Source organism: Rhea pennata, chromosome 3, assembly GCF_028389875.1.
Source record: "Rhea pennata isolate bPtePen1 chromosome 3, bPtePen1.pri, whole genome shotgun sequence".
In the NCBI taxonomy this organism is placed as follows: domain Eukaryota; kingdom Metazoa; phylum Chordata; class Aves; order Rheiformes; family Rheidae; genus Rhea; species Rhea pennata.
In genome coordinates this window covers 28,222,259-28,243,739 of record NC_084665.1, presented here as the reverse complement: position 1 = coordinate 28,243,739, position 21,481 = coordinate 28,222,259, and the positions used below count along the sequence as shown (strand labels likewise).

Below are 21,481 nucleotides of genomic sequence, written 5' to 3'. Positions count from 1 at the left end.
ACTGGACAGCAACAGAAAGCATGCTCAGTATTCCTGCACTGCAATCCAAGAAGCGGACCCTTGATTACTTCCAGTCTACACACTGAAACTTTGTAGGTTATCTGAATGCATTAGAAAATACAAATGGCTATTCTGCTACTTAGTTATCCAGTTCCTGGCTGCTTGTTTTTGCCAAATGTTTCAATAAAATATTACTTTATTTTCTGTCTGATAGGGCAGGTAGGGGTGCAGATGCTTACAAAGTAAGTGTGGGCAGGGGCAGAAGGGAAGAGAGAAGAGACGGAAACTACACTGCTTTTCTACCACTGAAAGAAAACCATTACTCCATCACAGCAGCAGAACTGCTCTCAAAGCGCATCCTGATGGAACGGCAATGGAAACAAAGAAAGCACAGTCACCACCCAGTGAGTCTTTTTCTTTCTTTCCTTTTTTTTTTTTTTTTTTTTTTTTTTTTTAAGAAACATGAGAAGCTGCTCTGAAAGCCAATGCACTACTGCACCATTCCTTTTTTATGTTTTTCTGATCTAGCAGAGCCAGCAGCGCTCCTCACCGCTGCAGTCCAGGCCAGCGATGGACCTCACGTGCCTGAGCAGCAGCACCAGAGTGAGGAAAACCTTCTATTTCACCAAAAAAAGTCGGCACTATACTGTAAAATCTATTTATTTGCCAAGATGGCGGTGCATGATGCCTATTTGTTTCTTTTGGGCAGTAGGACGTGCTATCTCGAGATAAAACTGAGTGCATCAGCAACGATGACTGCCTTCTCCAAGCCCTGGCGAGGGCAGCCGCACAGGCAGCCTTTGGGAGAGCCAGACCACGACACGCTGGAAATGCACAAGATACAAGGAGGCAGCTGAGACAGGGATATATTTCTCTTTGCTTTGGCGCAAAACTTCAAAAAATTTTCTGATGCTTTGAGTTGGTTTCCTGAATGCTTTTCACTGTTCCTGCCACTGCCATAAAGTAGGCAATGCTCCAGTTAATGTTTATGACTGGAAATGTAAAATATCAAAAGCCTAAAACACAACTGGAAAAACTACAAAAAACAATCCACTTTACCACCAGCCCAGAGGTGGTACTGCACAATATCAAACACAATATAAAACTCCCGCTGCTCTTAGAGCACACTTTGAAGTGCTTGGTGTAAGAGGTTAAGTAGTTTGTGACATTTGTCCCTCTTGTCCAGAAAAAGATCTGGAGAAGAGATACAACCCTGGGAGCAAACTTAGCCAACTGCAGAAGCAACCAGTGCAACATGACAATTTTGTTATTACTTTAGAAAGAAAGTGCTGGTCACATTTAGTTCAGCTGTTTCTTGACGCTTCCTCAAGCCTTAATTGGACACGCTCTCTTCAGTTGCCTAAGGTTTCCCAGCGCTGTGACAAACAGGAATTGCCAGCAAGAAAGCCTGTCTCCATGAAATGTGTTTCCAGTCTGGTGGATGCAGCAGTTGAGCGGTGCGCCGCATGGAGGCCTTTATTACGAACAGCTGGTTCCACCTTGGACTGCAGCTCTTGAGAGGATCTTGCTCCCAAAATGAATGTATGCAACAAGGAAATGGCGCCGACCCTGCAAAAGTTCTGCTGGGCCATGAAACACAAAGCCTTGGCTGCCAAGCGAACTCTTATACTTCTGACTTGCAGATGAGATGAAAAAAACACGTGAATGATACCCCAGCTGTAAAAAAGCTTTCGCTTTTTATGATTTTCTCCTAGTTGTTACTGAAGATAATGTGCTTAATGGGTTTCTGAGTTAATATAAGCAATGTATAATTTTTGTGATTTTAACCTCTGTTTTCTATCTTCTCACTCCTCCAGTATTTTCAGCATTTTTTATTTTAAATAACCTTTCTACTTAAAAAAGAAATTATTTATTTAGAGAGAAAAAAAAAATCCGTAAAAAACTCTTTGGGAAAACAAATTGTGATCCACAACATGGTCAGTTACTGATAACTTACATCTGTGAATACACAATTTTTTCCTGATGAGAGCACTAGGGAAATGGAGTATTCCAGAGTAGTAACATATTCTTGCACTAATGCTTGCAATTGCTACAACATTGTTCAGGTAATACTGAATATTGAGCCTGCAAGGTGCTGGTCAGAGTGCAGGTTGTTTAAGGCTTCTTCACCTTTACACCAGAAAAGATGCAGAACTGGTGCAAGTCTGAAAAGCTCTGTTGACTGATTCACCTCCTCGGGGGATTGGCTCAGCTGCTCTTGCCTGCCAGCCTTCCCTTTTCTTATTAGTGTTGGTGACTTTTGCAAGAAGCTTATCAGTCTTTTTTTCTGCAGTGCTTTTGAGCACTTATATCAACAGCACTCAAAATGCTCTACATGATTAGTCACAGGAAGATCCGCTTCCTTGCAAATACCACCACTGGCAGCATGGCACAATAACCTGTACAGTACCTTGAAAAAACTCAATTTTCTGGTAGGATATGTGATTGCTAGCCCTCCCTGTTCTTTCAACTGGTAACAAAACACACAGCAGACCGTCTGGAGGAAAGCCTAAAAATACAAATGATACTGAAATACACATCATGGTAAGTGGTACATAAAATACACTCCAGAAACATGGCATGTCAGCTCCGATAAAAATACACTACAGTGAAACAACAGTGAATGGAAAGAGAGGCAGAAAATTCAGCTTTCTGTCAGAACGTTAACCCCCACACCCAGCCTCGTCAACGCCCCGTTCCTTATCCCCGTCTTACTGACCTCTGTGCTGGAAGCAACGTGGCACTAGAACTGCAATAAATATTACACATCCAAGGTTTTGGTGTACTGAATTCTAAACAGATTGGAACCTTTTAATATTTGCTTTACGAGTCTTGGGGTATGAATCAAGTAAGTTATTATATAGTTAAGGCTTGAGAGATTTTTTTCCTCTCTTACAGTAATCCAGATATATCATGCAAATCTCATTCCTCCAGGAAATAACTCCCTAAGACTGGTTTATCTGGCATGGAAAGCACCACATATCGTCGGTTAGTCAGTAAATCTAAAACTGCTCTGTTTATCTTGTTTCACAATTCCATTTATTTCTCATCCACTTGCACACTTAACAGACCTCATTTCAATTCAGTTTCATTTGTGTATATCAAACTTACCATTGAATCACGCAATATCAGAATGCAATAATATATAATAATGGAAATAAATGCTTCATTCCAAAAGAAACAATGGAAGAAAATAATAAGACCATCATTATAAACATATCCAATATCATATAAAGGGGCTGCCCTCAAGTAATTTAAAAATCTGAATTTAAATTGAAATATACTGAATTGAAAAAGTAATGTAAACTCTCTGGGAGGGAAAAAGATTATATATATCTGATTATACATATGTATATATTTTATATATATATATATACACACACACACACATATGTAAAAAATAAAATCAGTCAAAAGCAAACTCCAGACTGAATGCTTCAACTGCTCCCTACGGCCTGATTGTATTTTGATGTAATTTCAGAAATGCCTAAAAACTCTCAGACAACATCTTTTCTCTTTCTCAGATAGTACTAAGCTAACACTTTCTGCTCTGTTTAACAAAGGTAGAAACACTGGTTCAATTTAACAGTGTAATTAGAAAGACATTAAGAAAAGGAAAGGCAAAAGGGGAATCCAAATGTACAAGAGCTCAGTTAGATTTTTTCTTAGGAAGATACACTAGGTTTTCTAGTCTGAACTTGTACCTAGTGAAGTTATTGCAGACTAGATCTTCATCCTGGAGAAAGAAAATCCTTGAAAAGCATTTAACTTTTATTATTTTTTTTCCCCAGGAAAGTCAAGTCATGTGTTGTATATGCTCAGCAGTTTTTAAAAAACAAACTTCAAATATCTAACTGCATGCCTAAAAACCATAAAAAATCCCCCCAGAAGACAAATTAAACAAAAAAACTCAGGAATTTTCTTACGTGCACTATGTATTACTTTATCATTGACTTGCCAACCATAAGGTAGGGAAGGTAGGACTGAGACAGAATGAGAATGGCAATAGATTTGAAAATTACCACTCTGACCTTTCTAATGCTATTACTAGCCTGTTTTTAATTTTGTTATTTGCTAAAAATCCCTTGCATGAGATCCCTTTCTTGGGAAATGATACCAAGCCAAAGAGAGCTTAAATATGAATTGAAACATATTTCCCCCCCCCCCATTAGAAGATGCCTGCATTGAAGGGTTTGGCTTGTGTTCTGATAGCTTTAAAATAAGCAAGGATATTAGGCTGAGTATGGACATCCTAATGCTCAACAGCACTTCACTGCGCATTACAGCCAAGTGTCACATTAAACTCTGTCACAGACAAAAATCAAAACACTAGCTCTGTTCAGTTGCCTCTCCAGCTAAATCAAACAGATTGAAAGTGTGTTCGATTTGGGTGGTCAGAAGATCTGTGATGGACCCATCTTCTAATGCAACACATTCAACTGAAACACGTGACACTTGCTCGTGCGTGCACGCACACCAAAGAAACATACCCAAAAATCTGAGTTTTCACGAAATAGCTTAAAACAAAAAAGAGCCAAACACTAAACAGTCAAATAATCTATCACCATCTAACCCTTACAAGAGATCTACTCCCCACCAAAAAAAAAAAAAAAAAAAATTATCAGACTGGTTAGCTTTACATAAAAGAATGAAAAACAAATGGCAGATGAACTCCAATAAATAAAATGCCTATTATTAAACCATTTCACTTAAATTTTCCATCACCACAGCTTAATCAAAACATATTTACCTTCCAGAGTGTGTTCCTATTGCTACCACTGTTCCGCTTGGATGAAAGTCAGCACAGTGCCCAGGTTCCTAAACCGAGGCAGAGGTAATTAATTTACTCTTCAGCTTATTTACAGGCATAAATCTCTCCTTATATTAAAAGTACCCTAAAAATTCCCATGAAAACTACCAAAGAAATAAATGACCAAGATTAGCTAGTTAGCAGCATGCTTTTAAAACTCAAATTGACTTCGTTTTTTAGTGTATCACTAACATCCATTACATCACCTTCTCACAAGTAGCACCTAATTTTCTGCCAAAAAAGTTACATTTGCTTGGTTATTAGCCAAGTTATGATAAAAACATTGACAGTAAGGAAGGACGTCTAAAGTCAAATCTAACACACCTGCATTGATAAAACCACCTCTTCAGATTGCTCGAACAATTGTAAAAAAGTTAAATTGTAAGAACAACAACGGAATTTTTAACTATATTCTGATTTGGCTCACTAAATGGCATCACTGTAATCAGACTACCATACATTTAATGACTGATGAACCCTGTTAAGTTTATCAAAACTTCTGAATAGCTGTTTTTAACACTACAGTTATAGGATTTTTGCCTCTCCCTACAGGCAAATGGGACAGGAATGTTTCACAAAATTGATATTTTATCCTATTTTCCAGTTTTACATTTAACATTAAAGAGTTCACATACATCTAGCAGCCTGGTCCATTCCAGTGTGTGGTCCACAGAGTTCCACATACAGACTTGCCTATCTTGAGCACAAGTTAAAAATAAATCTTTGAAAGGATGGGATGCCAGTCCCCAGAGCTCATCTGTATGCCCCTGAAAAGGAAAAATCACATGACTTAAAAATGCAAAAACAAAGACTCTACAGGGAAGCCCTAAATTAGATTACGCTAAAAAACAAAACAAAACCCCAAAACTCTCCCAAAATCAAAATCCACCTCCTCAAAAAACAAACTAAAAATCTCCAACCCCACTAAAACAAACAAACAAACAAAAAAAAATCTAAAAACTAACAACACCCCCTGCCCCCAAAAAAGAAAAATTCAAAGTCCCCCCAAAACAAAACAAAACAATCTCACCTGTACCTCTACGAGGAAACCATCATTAAACGTTCCCCGCAAAACAAAGTTGCGTGAAGTGCCCACTAAAAACTGATCTGCTTTTCCTTCTGCGACTGCTCTGATTGTTCCGTACTGATCAGGAACCTACAAAAACAAATGTCAGTAAAGCCACATTACAGATCTTAACGGGCGCTTTTTTTGAAGACTGTAACTACCATAGTGCACAACAACAAGACCAGAACTGCTACTCTCCCTGCAAAAAGGAATAATTTAATCACCTATACATTAAATCAGGATTTGACTTGAAACTTGCCTTGTTTATTTATTCTGCATAGACATACATAGAACATCACTCTAAAACAATCAAAATTACAATAATTTCATAGGCCTCAATAGAAAAAATTACAAATTAAGTTTCGTAGATTTTTTTTAAGTGTCAGGTGCATTAAATAAATGCACTCCACACCTTGCAATTCATTTTAAGGCTTGGAATTACTTACATTTTAAAAGAAGAGATTATGAAAACTAAGAAAAATCTTGTAGTTCACAGTAGATGCTTCCTGATTTTCTTAGTGCTTCCTGATTAAACTTAAGTAACTGTTCCTATGCCTTATGGCAGCAATAACTCAATTCAGAATTTATTGCACGCTTGAATTCTAATACATGGCTCTATTTTAAAATGTCCATTTCCTTTTTTTTTTTTTAAAAAAAGACTTCAGAAAATACGTTAACTTCAACACTAGCTACAAGAAAATTGTTATCATCATTTATAAAGTGTGTCAAAATTCACATAATATTTTTCAACATAAAATAATCAGTTTGAACATAATACAACATATTGGCAAAAGAAGCAAGGAGACAGTGATATGAACACAGCATGTTATTCAGCAGATCCAGGAGTCATACACAGTAGTCAATATTTACTTTTTCTCATCCATGCTTTCTAAAGGTACTTAATTACTTTCAAGATAATAAAAAAAAGCCCTTTTATAACCCTCTTTAACCTCTGTATATTTGGTTTTCAGAATGTTGGTATAAACGTGTACCAACTAAAAGGTAGTAAAATATTACCAGAACATCTGTTTAAGACAACTACATTATTTCAGGAGAATATCTTATTGGCAGCAAAAAAACAAGTATTATTAAAATCACAACATGCAGGTTTTTTTCCAGTTCATCCCCATTCACCAAATTGCAAAGAAACATAAATATTCAAATACATGAGTTAAGATAAAGTTAAAAGAAATGGTTCAATGTTCCTTGCAACCTAAATGATGACAGAGTACTCATATATCTTGCTATCTAACACCAAATACTTTATAAAAAGCTCGAATCCTGGTAACTTGTCTTTCTGCAGGCAGGCAAACTTCAGAGAAAACATAGGTAATACTAAAGAGCTTCCTCCAAAAAAGGGACAAATAAGAGAAACTGAGGAAGGGTTTAGAAAAAACAAAAATCCTTAAAATTTTTGTTTGCTTAAGCAGGGGAGTGTATATACCTCACACAGTACCGTATAGAGACTGACACTTGACACAAAATACTGTCACCCACTTAGAAAAAAGATGTTCTGTCATCCCAAATACTGGTCTGGAGGGGCGAGGGAGCTCCAGCTTGCTGATTACACCCTGCCCAATGCAGTTTCATCGCCACTCCTGCTTTCTTACCTCAATTTCCCTTTCAGGATTCAGATCGTGATCCCACAGGATGATCTTTCGGTCTTTCCCACCTCCAGTTAACAGCATCCCGTTCCTCATCTGACAGAGTGTGAACACACTGCCGTCATGAGCTTTGATTTGTCTGCTTATCTGATATACTCCTACACGCATAAAAAGAAAGTAATATTGAACTCTACTCGTTTTTTTCCACCTGGACTTACAAGAAGCTGTGCATTTTGGCACAAGAATAAAACAACAGCATACAATAACTAAGACTGTCACCCTGTTAGTATTGCGTTAGTATTACAAACACAAGGTGGTAGTGTTTTCTTACAGGATAAAAAGATAAACAAAAAGTCTGCTTTTCTAATGAGAAATTTTTTGAGACTGTGACTGTCCTAAATCTATTTTGAAGGCAGAAACTTTACAATTGCTTGCAAAATACTTTTCATTTTCTCTTATCCAAGGGAATATAATTTTGCAAGAGGCAAGAAAAATTCTCTTTAAGAGTCAAAAAAAATACTTAGTATATAATCATTAGAAAAGAATTAAAGTTATTAAAAAAAAATCAAACGCTCTTAAGACTCCTTGTCTATAGTCTTATGGGAATAAAAATGGGGGAAAAAAGGCAAATTATTTATAGCAAAGTTTCCAGAACAGACGATTCCAATAACTAATGCTAGATGTTGCTTCACTTAAGAACACTATAATCAGCACTTGGCATCTATCAATATAGTAGTCTACCTAAAGGAAAACATTAAGAAGAAAAAAGATGGGAAAACTAAATATCAATGCTAGCACAGGAAAAAACAAAAACTCTTGCATCCTAGCTGGGTCTTCGTTAGAAGAGAACTGCTGAAAGATTCTGGGGCTTCCAAGATTTGCATATACACAAAGAACAATCACAAAAAAGCCCTAAATACCACCTCAATAAATGCCAACTTAACTAAGCCGACCGTCTGTGGCTCAATTCAGCATGCTCTCTAACCGCCAAAAGAAGTTTGTGATAAAGTCCTGTGACCTTATAATATAAATGAACTAAAAGAGTCCATATTTGATTAAGCCAGTGGAAATAAAAGTTCTATTTGATATCTTTTAAGAGTATTCTGGGAAAAGGGTATTTTGCACAAAAAACTTCAAAATTAAACATCAGATAATTTGTTAAATTACTTTTCCATTGCAGTTCACTTGAAAGACAAGAAAAAGATTTACCTACAAAAGCAGACTTACCGTTAAAGATTTGTTTTTTACATGAATGTTTTCCTGGCATACCAATTTAAGCCAGAGTGTTTGAAATAGCTGCCAAGTAAAATAAATTATACTTGAATTTAAAAGTTACCTTAGGGCTCAACTGTGCCAGGTTTGCATATGCTGGGTAACGAATCATTTTTCTTCTCTTTTCTACAAAAACTTTAACCCAAATGCCAAATAAAATGGGTTTTAGAGTATATTTTACAGCCGAGACTTGAGCATCTGCTTAACCAGATACTGTGTTATTTGTGTAACTGCTACAGCTCTGCAATATATTTTTCCTTCACGCACAAGCCCTCTTAAGATCAGCTTCAACTTTTACTGGTATTCTTTTGAGACTAAGCATGGTACAACACAAGCCTTAAGAGGCAAATGCAGCTCACAGAACCCTCAAATTGATCCTACAGCCTCTTTCAAATCATAGGATGAAAGCAAAGTTGATTAACTGCACATTTTTTCCATGCAAAAACATTTAAATAAAGTAGTTTTCATTAACGTTGGGCACAGACTTACAAATTGATGAGAATCTCTGGATGGCTATTAAGTCAACTAACAAATTCATGAGACTTGAAGGAGCTTAGTACCACCTGTTATAACAGGAAGTGTACACTCATAGTCAGTCCAATTTTCCTATTCCTTTTTCTAATGCAGTCTTCTACATGGTTGTCTTCTACAGACTGTCTAATCTCTAATTAACTGTGAATACATCCTACCTTTAGGTCCTTTTCCTGGAGTAGATTCTACAGTAGTTTTGCTCCATATAAGTATTATCCCACCTGAGTCTCCAGTGAGCACATCACCATTTCCCAAAAAAGCCAAACACTGAACAAATTTGGGTTTTTCATATTTCTGAAACAAAATAAGCAAAAGAAAAGGATAATTGCTTGTATTTTTTGTAATTAGTATAATGTATCCACACCCACACACCCTGCATACCCATAAGCAGAAGTTAGCCTTTTTCTTTTTCTTTACTCTCTCTGCTCAAACAGCACCCTGTTGGTGACAATGGAGCAAGTCTATGGTTGGGATGAGCAGACCATTCCACTGATTTAAAACTTGACCTGATATAAAGGCATTCTTACCCCAAATATCCCTTGTTTTCTTGCTAATGAATTGCCATTCCACGTCCAAAAAAATATATGAGATTTGCCACATGTTATTATGGTATTTGCATCAGTTGGGTGAAATTCTACAGCAAGTACAACTTCATTTGTCGTCTGAAAGAACAACAGAGGTAACGTTTATTCAGGTGGAACGTTAGCTATCAGACACACATGTAAAACCCCAAGTTTTAGAACAGACAAAAGAAAACGTACAGATGATCGATTGGATGTATGGAAGAATCCATAAATACTTCCACACTAAATCAACTGTTTGAATGACCACATTTAACATTATCCTTTCATACTCTTAAGGGATTTTAAAAAATTTCAGCAGAAAAGTGGTGGTGGTGGTAGGGGGTTCATTTATTTTTTAATTGTAGAAGCCCTTCTGCCATTTGGAATGGCTAAGACTTCTGCTACAGAAAAGGAATGAAAAACAGGAATTTTTTGTATTGAAAATCAGTTCAGTTTCTAAATTGATTATACTGTTATTCTGGATAACAAAACCATGATAGAGGTAACACAGAGAATCATAACATATCACAATTACATCTGTTCTCTTTCTGAAACCCAGTAACGATTCCTTTGGGTTCTTTCCTCTTTTCTCCTCATAAGAGGACACCCAAGTGAACATTTTACGAATATTTCACCAATAAATTTTACAAATGTAACAGATTGACTGATAATTTATAGAATTTGTAATGTAAAATCAACAAAACTGTCTTTGAAGCAAACTCCTGGAGGCAATGATTCCACAAAACATTTATGTAAATGCATCAATGCATTTATTTCTATGGGATTTAAGCACCTGCTTTAAAAGAGCATACATAAATGCATTATTGAATTAGCATCTGTGCGACTAATGAAGCTAGGAGCCTTCACACCTTTTCATGGCTCATTTTATAACAGTAATCTTGTCACATTTCATTGTTTTTTGATAATCACATTAATTAAATTACACTTCACATTCATGCTTTCCTCCACATCAGTGGACTCGGTACATTCACAAGCCACACAGAAACTGGAAGGGCAGAAATACTTAGTCAAGCTTAGGTGAAATAAGGCTTCCATTTTAGGGCCTAACTCAAGGGTGGAAACTCTCAGCTCACACCAAGCCTAGCTGTCGTGGAAGGTGCTTAACGTACTGCAAAATCAAATCCTACATGTGAATAACTAACTGAAGGGGGAGTTTTCCTTGCAATATTCTTTTGGTCAGTTCTGAAATACCAAGGAATTTCCTGAAGAGTGAAAATAGTCAAAATGTAATGTCAATAAAAAGGTGAACAGGAAATATCAGGCATGTGACAGTTAGCTTCACATTCAGTATCAGCAAGGAAATGGAAATACTGACATAGATTTACATTAAAGACGTATAAAACAGTACGTCAACTTGACTGAAGGAAAGTCAAACAAACCTGATTTCATTATTCAAAATTGCAAATTTGTAGTCCTATAGAGAAATGTGGTTATAGAATATTTGACTGATTTAAAAATTATTTAATTAAAAAAATTATTCAATATACATCCATACATCTGCTTCCTTGATATTGTGTAACACAAAACAAGGTAACTCAAAATATAGACTTCAACAGCGTATTATTATTGAATTAGGCATTTCTAGTGCAATTGATACTTGTAAATACTTGTGAGCAATCAAAAGAAAAAGTAAAGCAGACTTGATTACAATGCACAGAAGTATTAATGGACTTTTTAACTGAATAGAGACAAGTATATAAAGAATCCCATGTCTGGAACTTCATTCGGATGAAAAAGAGAATGCAGATCATCTAAAATTGTCTTTTAAAAATGAAGTGATGCACTCTAATTGTTTATTTCCTTAAAGTTCCTATGTTCTTTTTTTATTAGGACAATATTAGCGAATTTCTTAATTTAAAGTAAAATGTAAAAATGTATTAAATAATCCAATAATCAAAATTCTTCGATATACATGTCAAGAATACATTTATTTTGTGCTTTTTTTAATACCTGGAAACTATAATTATACAATATTACTGTAAAACAAATTTCTGTCTTACAACTTATTGCATTTCTATCAAAGAATAACAGGACTTGTATTTTAGAATATTCATTTGCACACTATTTACCTTTATTTCTGCTATTTTTGATTTCTTCTGCCAATCCCACACAGTGAGCATATGCTCGTTAGAATCATCAATTACACATAAATGAGTACCTGAATCCTAAAGGAAAAACAAAAAAAGAGTGATAACAAAGTACTTTCATGTCACATCTAAAAATAGGGCATGATAGTACTGTTCTGAAAATCACAAAGGCATAAATATAAATTAAGCAAGTAAATCCCTAAAAATAAGGAGTTTGCTGCATTTACTGTTTCTCTTAAAATATCTAAATTCATGTTTGGGTATTCTCACATTTTGGATAATCTCCCATGATTCAAATAATATTCTAGGAAAACTTTTAGAATTATGCATCAAATCTTTCCCTTTTAGTTTGCAATTTTTTTTTTGCCTTCTTGCTTGTAACACCAAGCCAAGAGCATCAATCCAAAACTACTACTTCTTTTCTATTCAGCAATTTTTTTTCTGCATTTGTGTTTTTTTCTTAAATATTACATCACCTACATGCAACTTTACATTATCAAGGTTTTGCAAGCAAATCTGATTTTTTCTTACAGAGCAGTAAGTAGCAGCACTTTCATGAGGCAATTGGTAGAAGTGCAGCGAAAGTAACACTTTCGGAAAAAAATAAGGCTTATAAAAGTAGGAAGTCTAACAAATTAGGTTTAAATAACTGAAACAGCTTATTTTGAATAATTTTATAACATACATAAACAGATGTGAGAGTCTTTTTTAGTTGAAAGTTGACTCTTAACAATTCAGCTCACATTCACCAACAAATTACGAAAATACTGAGATAGCTGAAATTTTTATTCCCTTATTCTCACATACTATTACAAGTAGACTGTTTCCAATACACATATTAATATTGAGTGAGGAAATAACCTTTAAGATGGCTTTGGTGACATACACTGCTCTTATGCAGCTTAGTGGAATTATGTGGTAAAACCATAGTTCTACAATATTTCACATTCACTGTCTCAGTCTAACACGGAATGATATGAAAGTGCACTAAGGTATCAGGATCACATTCAGTTGAAGAACAGAACTAATAAAAACTAAAATCTAATCTTTAATGTTTCCTTATTTTTTTGTTTGGGTTTTTTTTTGATGAAACATGTATTTCTTTATCTTAACAAATCTGAGTTCGTAAGTTTTATTGGTATGTTACAGTGACTGAGGGAGTGTTCTTCTCACATTATTCTGTTTATGCAATATATTTTTATACTATGTATAGAAAAGTTTATTTTATTTACTGAAAGACAAAATCTAGATATAATTAACTTATCAATGTTTCAGTGTTAACAAAACTGCAGAAGTATTTATTTTCAATGGGTTGCTCAGAGAGGTTGTCGAGTCTCCATCCTTGAAAGTATTCAACACTCGACTGACCCTATTAGCTGTCCCTGCTTTGAGCTGGGGGGTTGGACTGGACGATCTCCAGAAGACTCTCTCAACCTCAGCTGCTGTCATTCTCTTCTGCTCTTTAATGGGAAAGAGAGTAGATATGCTTTTGCTGTGTTTTTGTTTATAAATCCTATCGCTAGGATGAAAGAATCACAGCTTGGCATTACAGGAGCTCTGATATGCCTTAGAGCTCCAGGGGAAAATACAAAGGCAAAGATTAAAATATGCACATATTTTACACAAATATAAACTGAAAATAAATGCACTGTCAATTTTGAAATGTGAACTTCATGAAAATATATTAAGACCAAAGCAGCACATTTCTACTTACTATTAATTTTTCCGATCAATTCTGTGACCCAGTAACAAGATTTCTATTTTTAGTCTACATAAAAGTAGAAGTACAGGCAGACAAATTACTTCTAAGGAGAAAACAGCACAAGACTTTAATATTTTCTTTTGGTAGATTAAAAAAAAACTCCTCCAATTATACAAAGAATTATAATAAAACTTACTCATTATGCCAGAATGCATTAAAATTTACCTTCATCAATCTTAGTAACGAGGTTTTTATTTATTTCTATTTAATAAACAAACACCTCAAAACCAGCACAAAGTTCTATTTCTAGTCAAGGTATTTCTTGCTTGCTGTTTACTCAGTGTGCTAGTCTAATACCACAACTTTACCAGTGCAATTTCCTGTTTTTCCACCTAGCTCCCTGTCAGCTGTTTATAATATAAAGAATACAAACTTTACATACACACTTCAAACCAAAGCAGGTCAGCTAGAAAACCGCATCTAAAAACCTCCAGAGATTTCTCTTTTCAGTTTACATAGAATTTGATAATGCATTTTAAGCATCAAGTAATATTGTCTTACCGCTTTTGAAAAATCCAAGCACCCCACTCCACGTTCGAAAGTCCCAAGGCCAATAACCTGCAGCGTCATCAGGCTCACCGAGTCCCATACTCTAACATGGGGCTGTAAAGGCTGTGCAAAAGCAACATGACAAACAGCATTACCAGCTGCAGAAATATCACATGCAGACGGCAAGGTTCATTAAACAGATGCTACTTGAACGCCAGCACTATGAACTACAGACTGAAATGCCCGTGACTTGGGCTAATGATGCCACCGTCGAGCATTTTTAACCTCAAAAGTCAAGGTCCTAGACAATTTCTACTCTGTCTGGGCTAGAACGTGGCAGCATTGCCATCACGGCAGGAAATTAACTATGCTGGCATTTGGATGCCACAAAAATAAAACTTAGCTCACTTTAAAACACTGGACAAACAGATGGACTAAACCTTACAGAACAACTGAAACAGGTGGTCAAGCACTGCTTTTTTTCTATATAAAACTAGGCCAAAATTGGCTCCAGTGCATCAGAGCAACGTTACTGAGTGTTCCATCACCAACCAGTGAATGAAATCCTTCATGGTCATACTTCATTCAAATGTTATCCCAAATCTGCTTAGCTTCACAAATGTGATGCAATCACAAATAATGTGGGAATGGAAATGGCTTTAGGACAGCATTCATGACAGAAAAGACAACACATCATGTCTCCCTAGCAGAAGATTCAGCAAATGTTCAGCAGAAGTCATAACAATATCCAAAAGAAAGCCAAATCAATTTCTTAAATAAGAAATAAGCTAGACATCTTGAGGCTTCTTCACCTCAAAAAACATCTTTGTTACGTTTACTAAAACTTAGTAAACATAAGCCAGTCATTCCAATTCTAACAGACTTCATCAGCCAGGGACAAGGCTGATGTCCTCAACCGGGTGAGTTTGTAAGAAAGCTTGTCACATCCTCCCTGAATTTCCAAACCCAATTTCCTTTTCTTTGAACTCATAAGAGTACATAGACCCACAAAACTGGGGACTTGTTTTCATTTGAGAGAAAACATATTGGAAAAAATGTGAGAGAAACGTAAATGATTTGCAAGGCCACATGAAGTTTCACTTTGGCTTTTAGAATTAAAAGCGAGTTTCTTCTGATGCTTCAGATACAGGACTTTATGAGCTTCTGCTCTTTTTAATATATAAGATGATACTTAAGTTGTTACTATCTTTTGCTAGAGATATTTATCATTACCTTAGAAATGGCAAACTATCTCAGCAAATGTATAGCATAAAATAAACTGTAAACAGAAGGTGATGATGAGATTAAAAAACAACAACTTTTCCTGATTTTCAAAACAAGATACTACTGCTCGACAGCTCTATTACTTACCCTTCCATCTTTATCCACTCCAGCTAACTGTCCTGTTGCAATTCTAATTTTGTCTGGATGAACTGCAAGACTAAGACAGACAGAAATATGACTTGCTTTTGCTGTCATTGGTCTTCAAAATTGAGAGGTTTTCTTTTGTTTGTTTTTCAACAGAAGCCCATGAAGACACTTATGATCCCACTTTTAATGAGACAGCTTGAATGTTTTTCTCATCAGAATATTTTATTACATACTGTACTGGAAAATCCTAACCATTTGATCGGGCATTTGTGATGGCTGCCGGCACACAACCAGAGGTGCCACAAGAGCCACTTTCACATTTGCCCAGGCAAATATAAGGTTTGCACTCTATTGGGAATCCACTGTAACAAAACGAACATTGTCTCATGCTGAGCTTTCTAGATGTAGTTGTCATATTTACAAACAATACAGCATACTTTGTACCTAAAATCTGTGCCTGAACCTGGGGAAAAAAACAGCTGAGAAGTCAGCTGAGAGATTGTGTACCACAGAGCCAGGGATTATCACCACTTGAAATGAGTTACTGATATAATTGTAATAATGAAAATCTTCAGTGTGGTGCATTGCTACTGTACGTCAAAAACCGCTTTTGCTTATCATATTTTGCTTTGAAGCTGATGTGACAAATGAAACAAAAGATGCTGTAATTTCAAAATTTCTCCTACTCACGGTTATTTTTAAACTGACTTTCTTATTTACTTTCTCTGTAATATTATAAAGGTGAAGAAAGCCCTTGAAAAAGGCAAAGTGTGTGTTGGGAGGCTGAAGAAGTCGTAGTGACGGACACAAAAATGTTTAAAATCAGTCTTCTCAATGAACTGTGAAGAACACAAGATTGACAGCATTCCTCCCACAGGAAGCAATTACAGTTATCAAAGCACAGCAGGGAAAAAGCGTGTTGGGGGGAGGGCTGGATAGCAACTCTTCTCCTCAATTCAGATTAAAGTAAGGAGCTTACATCCTCTATCAAAATCACAAAGCCCTACACTACTTTTCAAACTAACACTATAAAACGAGCAGCTGCCTTTGTGCTGACAATGATGTTGGGCTTCAATTTTCCTGCTTTACAGTTTCATTTGCGAAGGTCTTTCTGGATTCCCAGACAATCTTAACACTTGGATGGAGCATCTATTCAAGCAAAAAATCACAAAACTATTGCTCAGTTTTCCATTTGGTTTTCCAATTCTCCCTGAAGTCTACACCTTTGTCACATTGCTTGTAAATCACTCTAATTTAGAAATGGGCTGATGGCAATTTTTAATTCATTTAGAGTAATTTATGTAAATATTCTCTAATCTGGCACTCTGATTGTCTACGTATTGCAGACTCTTGTTCTTTTGTATTTAAACCTAGAAAGCATAAGCTAGCAGGGACTACTCTAGCTCCGTTCACTTACACGGTACTTACTATGGTGAAATCTATTGGGACTAACAGAACCAAAAATAACAATTACGATGACCCTAACGAGATCACAGATAAAATGAGAGAATAAAAAAAAAAAAATCTCTCCTCATTATTACACATATATACACACTCATATACAAATGTTATGTACTAACCATTTAACGCAGTCTGTATGGCCCAAGTAGTGTCGCTGAGTTCTCTCATCATAGTTAAATAGTACCACCACTGATGCTATGAAATATACAATTTCTCCGGTAGGAAGGAGGTAAACATTGGCTCGACAGTCTCTTCCACGATACCCATATCTATATACATATATTTTTTTGAAGTCAAGGTTTTCATAATCACTGTATACCACAAAGCATAAATTTTGCAAGGATTGCTGATTGTTCTCACATCACAAAACATGCCCTGCATTATATTATTCTCTGAAAATACAGTATAATTTCAGTGAAATATATTTTAAAAAAAACCAAAAACACATAGTCAATAGATTTGGGGAAATCCAACCATTTTAACATGATGTTTCATTGACAAAAATAAAGCCTGTAGAAAGCACACTGAAGAAAAATAAATATAACAGCAACTGTTTATAGAAACTGACAGTAATAATAATAATACTTGCTGTACTGGCTTAGTGTCTTTTACAGCAACAGGATAGTCCGTCTGCATTCCAGAGTACAAGTGTATCAGCTCCATTTGGCCTTTTAAACAAGTGTGTGAAAATTCTTAATGCTCTTCAGAAAAAGGCAAGATTCTGCAGAGCAGCTGCCAAATTCAGGAAATATTTCTTTAAAAATGTTTTAGAATATTTTTAAAACAAACTTCAAAACTAACTGACAAAGGGAAAACTAAATGAATCTATCCAAAACAAAAAAAAGGGGTATTTTGTAGAAAACATGTCTGACTCCTATGACACCAATGGCTTTCAAGAATGTTACACACTACGATCTAACCTTGGTTAGATGCATTTTCTTCATAGAGACTAACAATGTGGCTACCTGCCTATATGTCAGACCCCAGGGTCCTCATGCACAAAATTACAGCTGTTTTGTAGGCTGTAACAGCAGCTCAGAAGCCTTAAAAATATAATTACTTTTTCTTGTTATGTCCTGCATTTTAGAGATAATTCCCCACCTTCAGTGCATACTAATATACCTGCAACAAGGAAAATAGGAAAAAGAAAAATTTTTGACTTGAAAATGAGAAAATGAAGTCAAAGACCCACATGGAGAAAACCACACTAAGCAGTTTTGTGGGGTTTTTGTTTGTTTTTGTTTGTTTCGCCTAAATAATAGCAGCTGCATGAGTACAATTTGGCAATACCGAAACCGCCATCTGGACTGACAGCCCGGCCCCTGTTCTTTGTGAACTCGGGTTACCTTCCCACGGAAAAACCTCACCAACAAACAAAACCCCACCAAACCGAAGAAAACCCTACCACACCCTTCCCAACCCCATCCCCTGAAAAAGCCAAAACACCACCAGCAATAGAGGTATTTCCTCTTTTGCAGTCCCATCAATACTGTATACGCATAGATCTTAACTAAATAGTGGTTCAAAAAGGGACATTGCATTGAGTTGTCAATTAAATCTCTTAGGAGTAGCAAAGAGAATAACAGATTTACATCATGCTGTCTTCCACTTACTGCAGAGCAGCACAAGGAGGCCTCCGAAGCAGACATTATTCACTGGCCTGCTTAACTAATGATATCAGGAGAAATGCTGACGTGACGCAACGCTGAAAGCAGAAAAGACAGGATGCCTCCATTTTTGCTTTATTGCTATTTATCTTCCCACTGGATTTTCCTTGCTCTCCTTCTTTTAAGCTTCAATAGCACAAATAGCGCAAATTAACCAGACCACTGAACTTCCAGAACTGACTGGCGGTGAGCTACCGACCAATGAAATTATTATTTCTGTGTTGAAGCATGAAGAACACTGTTCTAAATACTGCCTCAGAGAAGAAAGGCAGGTCTTGCTGGTTTGTTGTAAGTAAAAAGGAGTGTATTGGTAAGGATTTGTTAAGATTGACATCTTTGAACATCCACCCTGTTACAGGATTAATTATTTATGCAAATACCTTTCATAAAAAAAAGCCTACCGTGCGGAGCTAAGGCTAAATACTCTGGCACACGCCGTTGAGCTCCGGCACTCATAAGGCTGCAAGAAATGGTTCATGTTATCTCAGTCCATTCTTTTCCTTCACCCCTCCAAAGAGGGGTGGCATTTTCTAGGAGCATGGAAAGCAACACTGCATTTTGTGGGAGATAGCTGCACACTCTTCATTCTTCACCTGAGACAACCTCAGGGATTGCTACAAATCAGCTCCTCCCTTCTCCATCCATTCAGAAGAGAGAAGCAAAGAGAGAAGTTAATAAATAATTGACTATGGTTTTACAGTAAAATAGTTAAGAAGACATTGCTGTTTAATTTCCATTAAACTTCAATGGTAATCTTTCAATAAGACTTATGCTCCAGCCATAGGAATTCAGAGATAATAGTCTTTGTATTGTGAAGACTTTTTAAAGCCAATTAAGAGGACTGCTTTATCTCAAAAACTGATGTGCAGAAGTGCAGACGGGTGTTTTTGTTTTAGTTGGCTAGTCACTGTCCCCATGCAAATTGATCCACCACACATTAGAATGTGTCTTTACTACTGACTTCAATTATTCTTAGGAAGAAGAGTATCAGTAATCATCATCTTAAAAATAAATAGATAAATAAAAGTCAGCAGTTCCCTCCAGAAATCGAGTACTTTAAACTGGGAAAAAGAGGCTATATGGTCACTGCCAGCTAACAGCAGCACCGACAAGTGAGCTATTACAACTAAATAAGCCAATGTCTCTACTACTGGGAATTTCAGATACGCTTTAACCTGTCCTGAACTGCACTACGCAAGACTGCACTGTAAAGCAGGAATACCCAAACTGAATTTAAAATACTCAGGAGACACAGTCAAAAGCTCAAACCTTCCTTCTCATGAGCTACTTCATCCTGCCAAGCTGCTTAGGTATTTTTTCAATCGACAATGTGCAGGGCAGATAAAAATCTAAGTGAGTTCTGCTGAATCTGCAGGTGCCGATATCAGCAGTTGAACAAACCAGCACGATGAGGCCTGCTTACACAACAAACAAACAAAACCTCTTTTTCATCTGTTCTTACTCTGATGTAATTTATCTTCATAGCGGACTGGTTAGCCTGGAAATAGTATCTTCCAGAATGGTATTACCAAAGCAAAGCCCAATTATAAACAACCATTCAGAAGGTAATTCCTGGAGAAATAAAAGGTGTTTAAAATAAAACTTACTGATTGAACTATTTGAAACTCAGTGTTGACCAGTCTTTCACTCGTCCACTGTCTGGTTGACCAGAAAAAACACACACAATACTAAAATACATTCTAAATCACTGTCCCCGTAAGTCATTAACCAAGGGTACAGGCCCCAGTCTGCCACCATTATTTGAGACTTCCAGCTGGCTTACAGACTTCTACCTTGTCCTGCCAAGCCTGTGCATGAAGTATAGGAATTTCTGTTGCTGCATCTTTTGTGTGTCTCCAAAACCAAACACAACTTTTTTTTTCCAACTTCATGCAGATCAATATTACTGCCTTACAAATTTACCTGACTTTTCCTGTTGTCTTCTTCCAAAAGATACCTTACACACAGAAACATACTGATTGATTTCTTTAAAAAGATTCCAGAAACATACAGACAGCCTGTTCAGACTGGATTTATTTCACCCTAATTAGCCCTCAGAGGGAAACTGTTTTAACCTGAATGGAAGGTCCTTGGACATTAAATAAGTTTGTCCACACAGGGATTTGCACCTGCTTAACACAGGGTGTGATTTCATGATCACTTTTCATCAGTCAAAAGTCCTCAGTACTGCTGAAAATGTAGGTCTGATCTTCCTCTTGTATGCTGGTTCTAGTTCTTGCACATTTGTGAAGCAAATCAAATTAATGAGTTGATCCTGCTGAAAATTAACTCAATAAAAAAAGATTACATTTCAGCCAGATCAGCGACTGACCTAATTCACTGCATGGTCATGAGTGCCAGAATCAACACTCGAGAGGGGCAGTAGCAGGAAAGCATGGCAACACAATTTTGCAAAGGCTGAATGAGAGCGCCTTTTTCCTTCCAATCTAGACTTTTAATCCAAAGCTTGTATCCTTTATGGTCTAAGCTTCCAAAAACTTGTCAAAAAGTTCAGAGGACACTTTTTTTCCTGTCCCTCTTAACTGATTGCTCAATACTATCTGTTGCAAATATCTATTAGTTTGCAAGGCAGAAAGATTATAGAGAAATCTTCTTTCGTAAGTGGAAATAGGTGGATTAAAATAAATACATGCCTTAGCCAACAGAGCACAGGCAGCCTCCTGACACATGACAGTTTATCCTCAACATTTCTGAAAACCTTAGGGTTTTCAGCAACATCAGAAGGACCAAATCTGAGATAATTACGCCAATCAAAA

At 36.4% G+C, this 21,481-nt stretch overlaps 1 protein-coding gene across 2 annotated transcripts in view; it reads right to left on the bottom strand.

Annotated features, from left to right (window-relative positions):
* EML4 (EMAP like 4) overlaps positions 1 to 21,481 on the bottom strand; it is a 159,966-nt gene that overhangs the window by 16,725 nt on the left and 121,760 nt on the right. For both annotated transcript variants that reach the window (XM_062571892.1, XM_062571893.1), the window contains 10 exons: positions 17,157 to 17,306; positions 15,577 to 15,646; positions 14,218 to 14,328; positions 11,937 to 12,032; positions 9,811 to 9,945; positions 9,442 to 9,577; positions 7,487 to 7,638; positions 5,841 to 5,966; positions 5,446 to 5,577; positions 4,751 to 4,818 (listed from right to left, as the gene is read on the bottom strand). In XM_062571892.1, the coding sequence (XP_062427876.1) occupies positions 4,751 to 4,818; positions 5,446 to 5,577; positions 5,841 to 5,966; positions 7,487 to 7,638; positions 9,442 to 9,577; positions 9,811 to 9,945; positions 11,937 to 12,032; positions 14,218 to 14,328; positions 15,577 to 15,646; positions 17,157 to 17,306 (1,176 nt within the window). The remainder of the gene's footprint in view (positions 1 to 4,750; positions 4,819 to 5,445; positions 5,578 to 5,840; positions 5,967 to 7,486; positions 7,639 to 9,441; positions 9,578 to 9,810; positions 9,946 to 11,936; positions 12,033 to 14,217; positions 14,329 to 15,576; positions 15,647 to 17,156; positions 17,307 to 21,481) is intronic.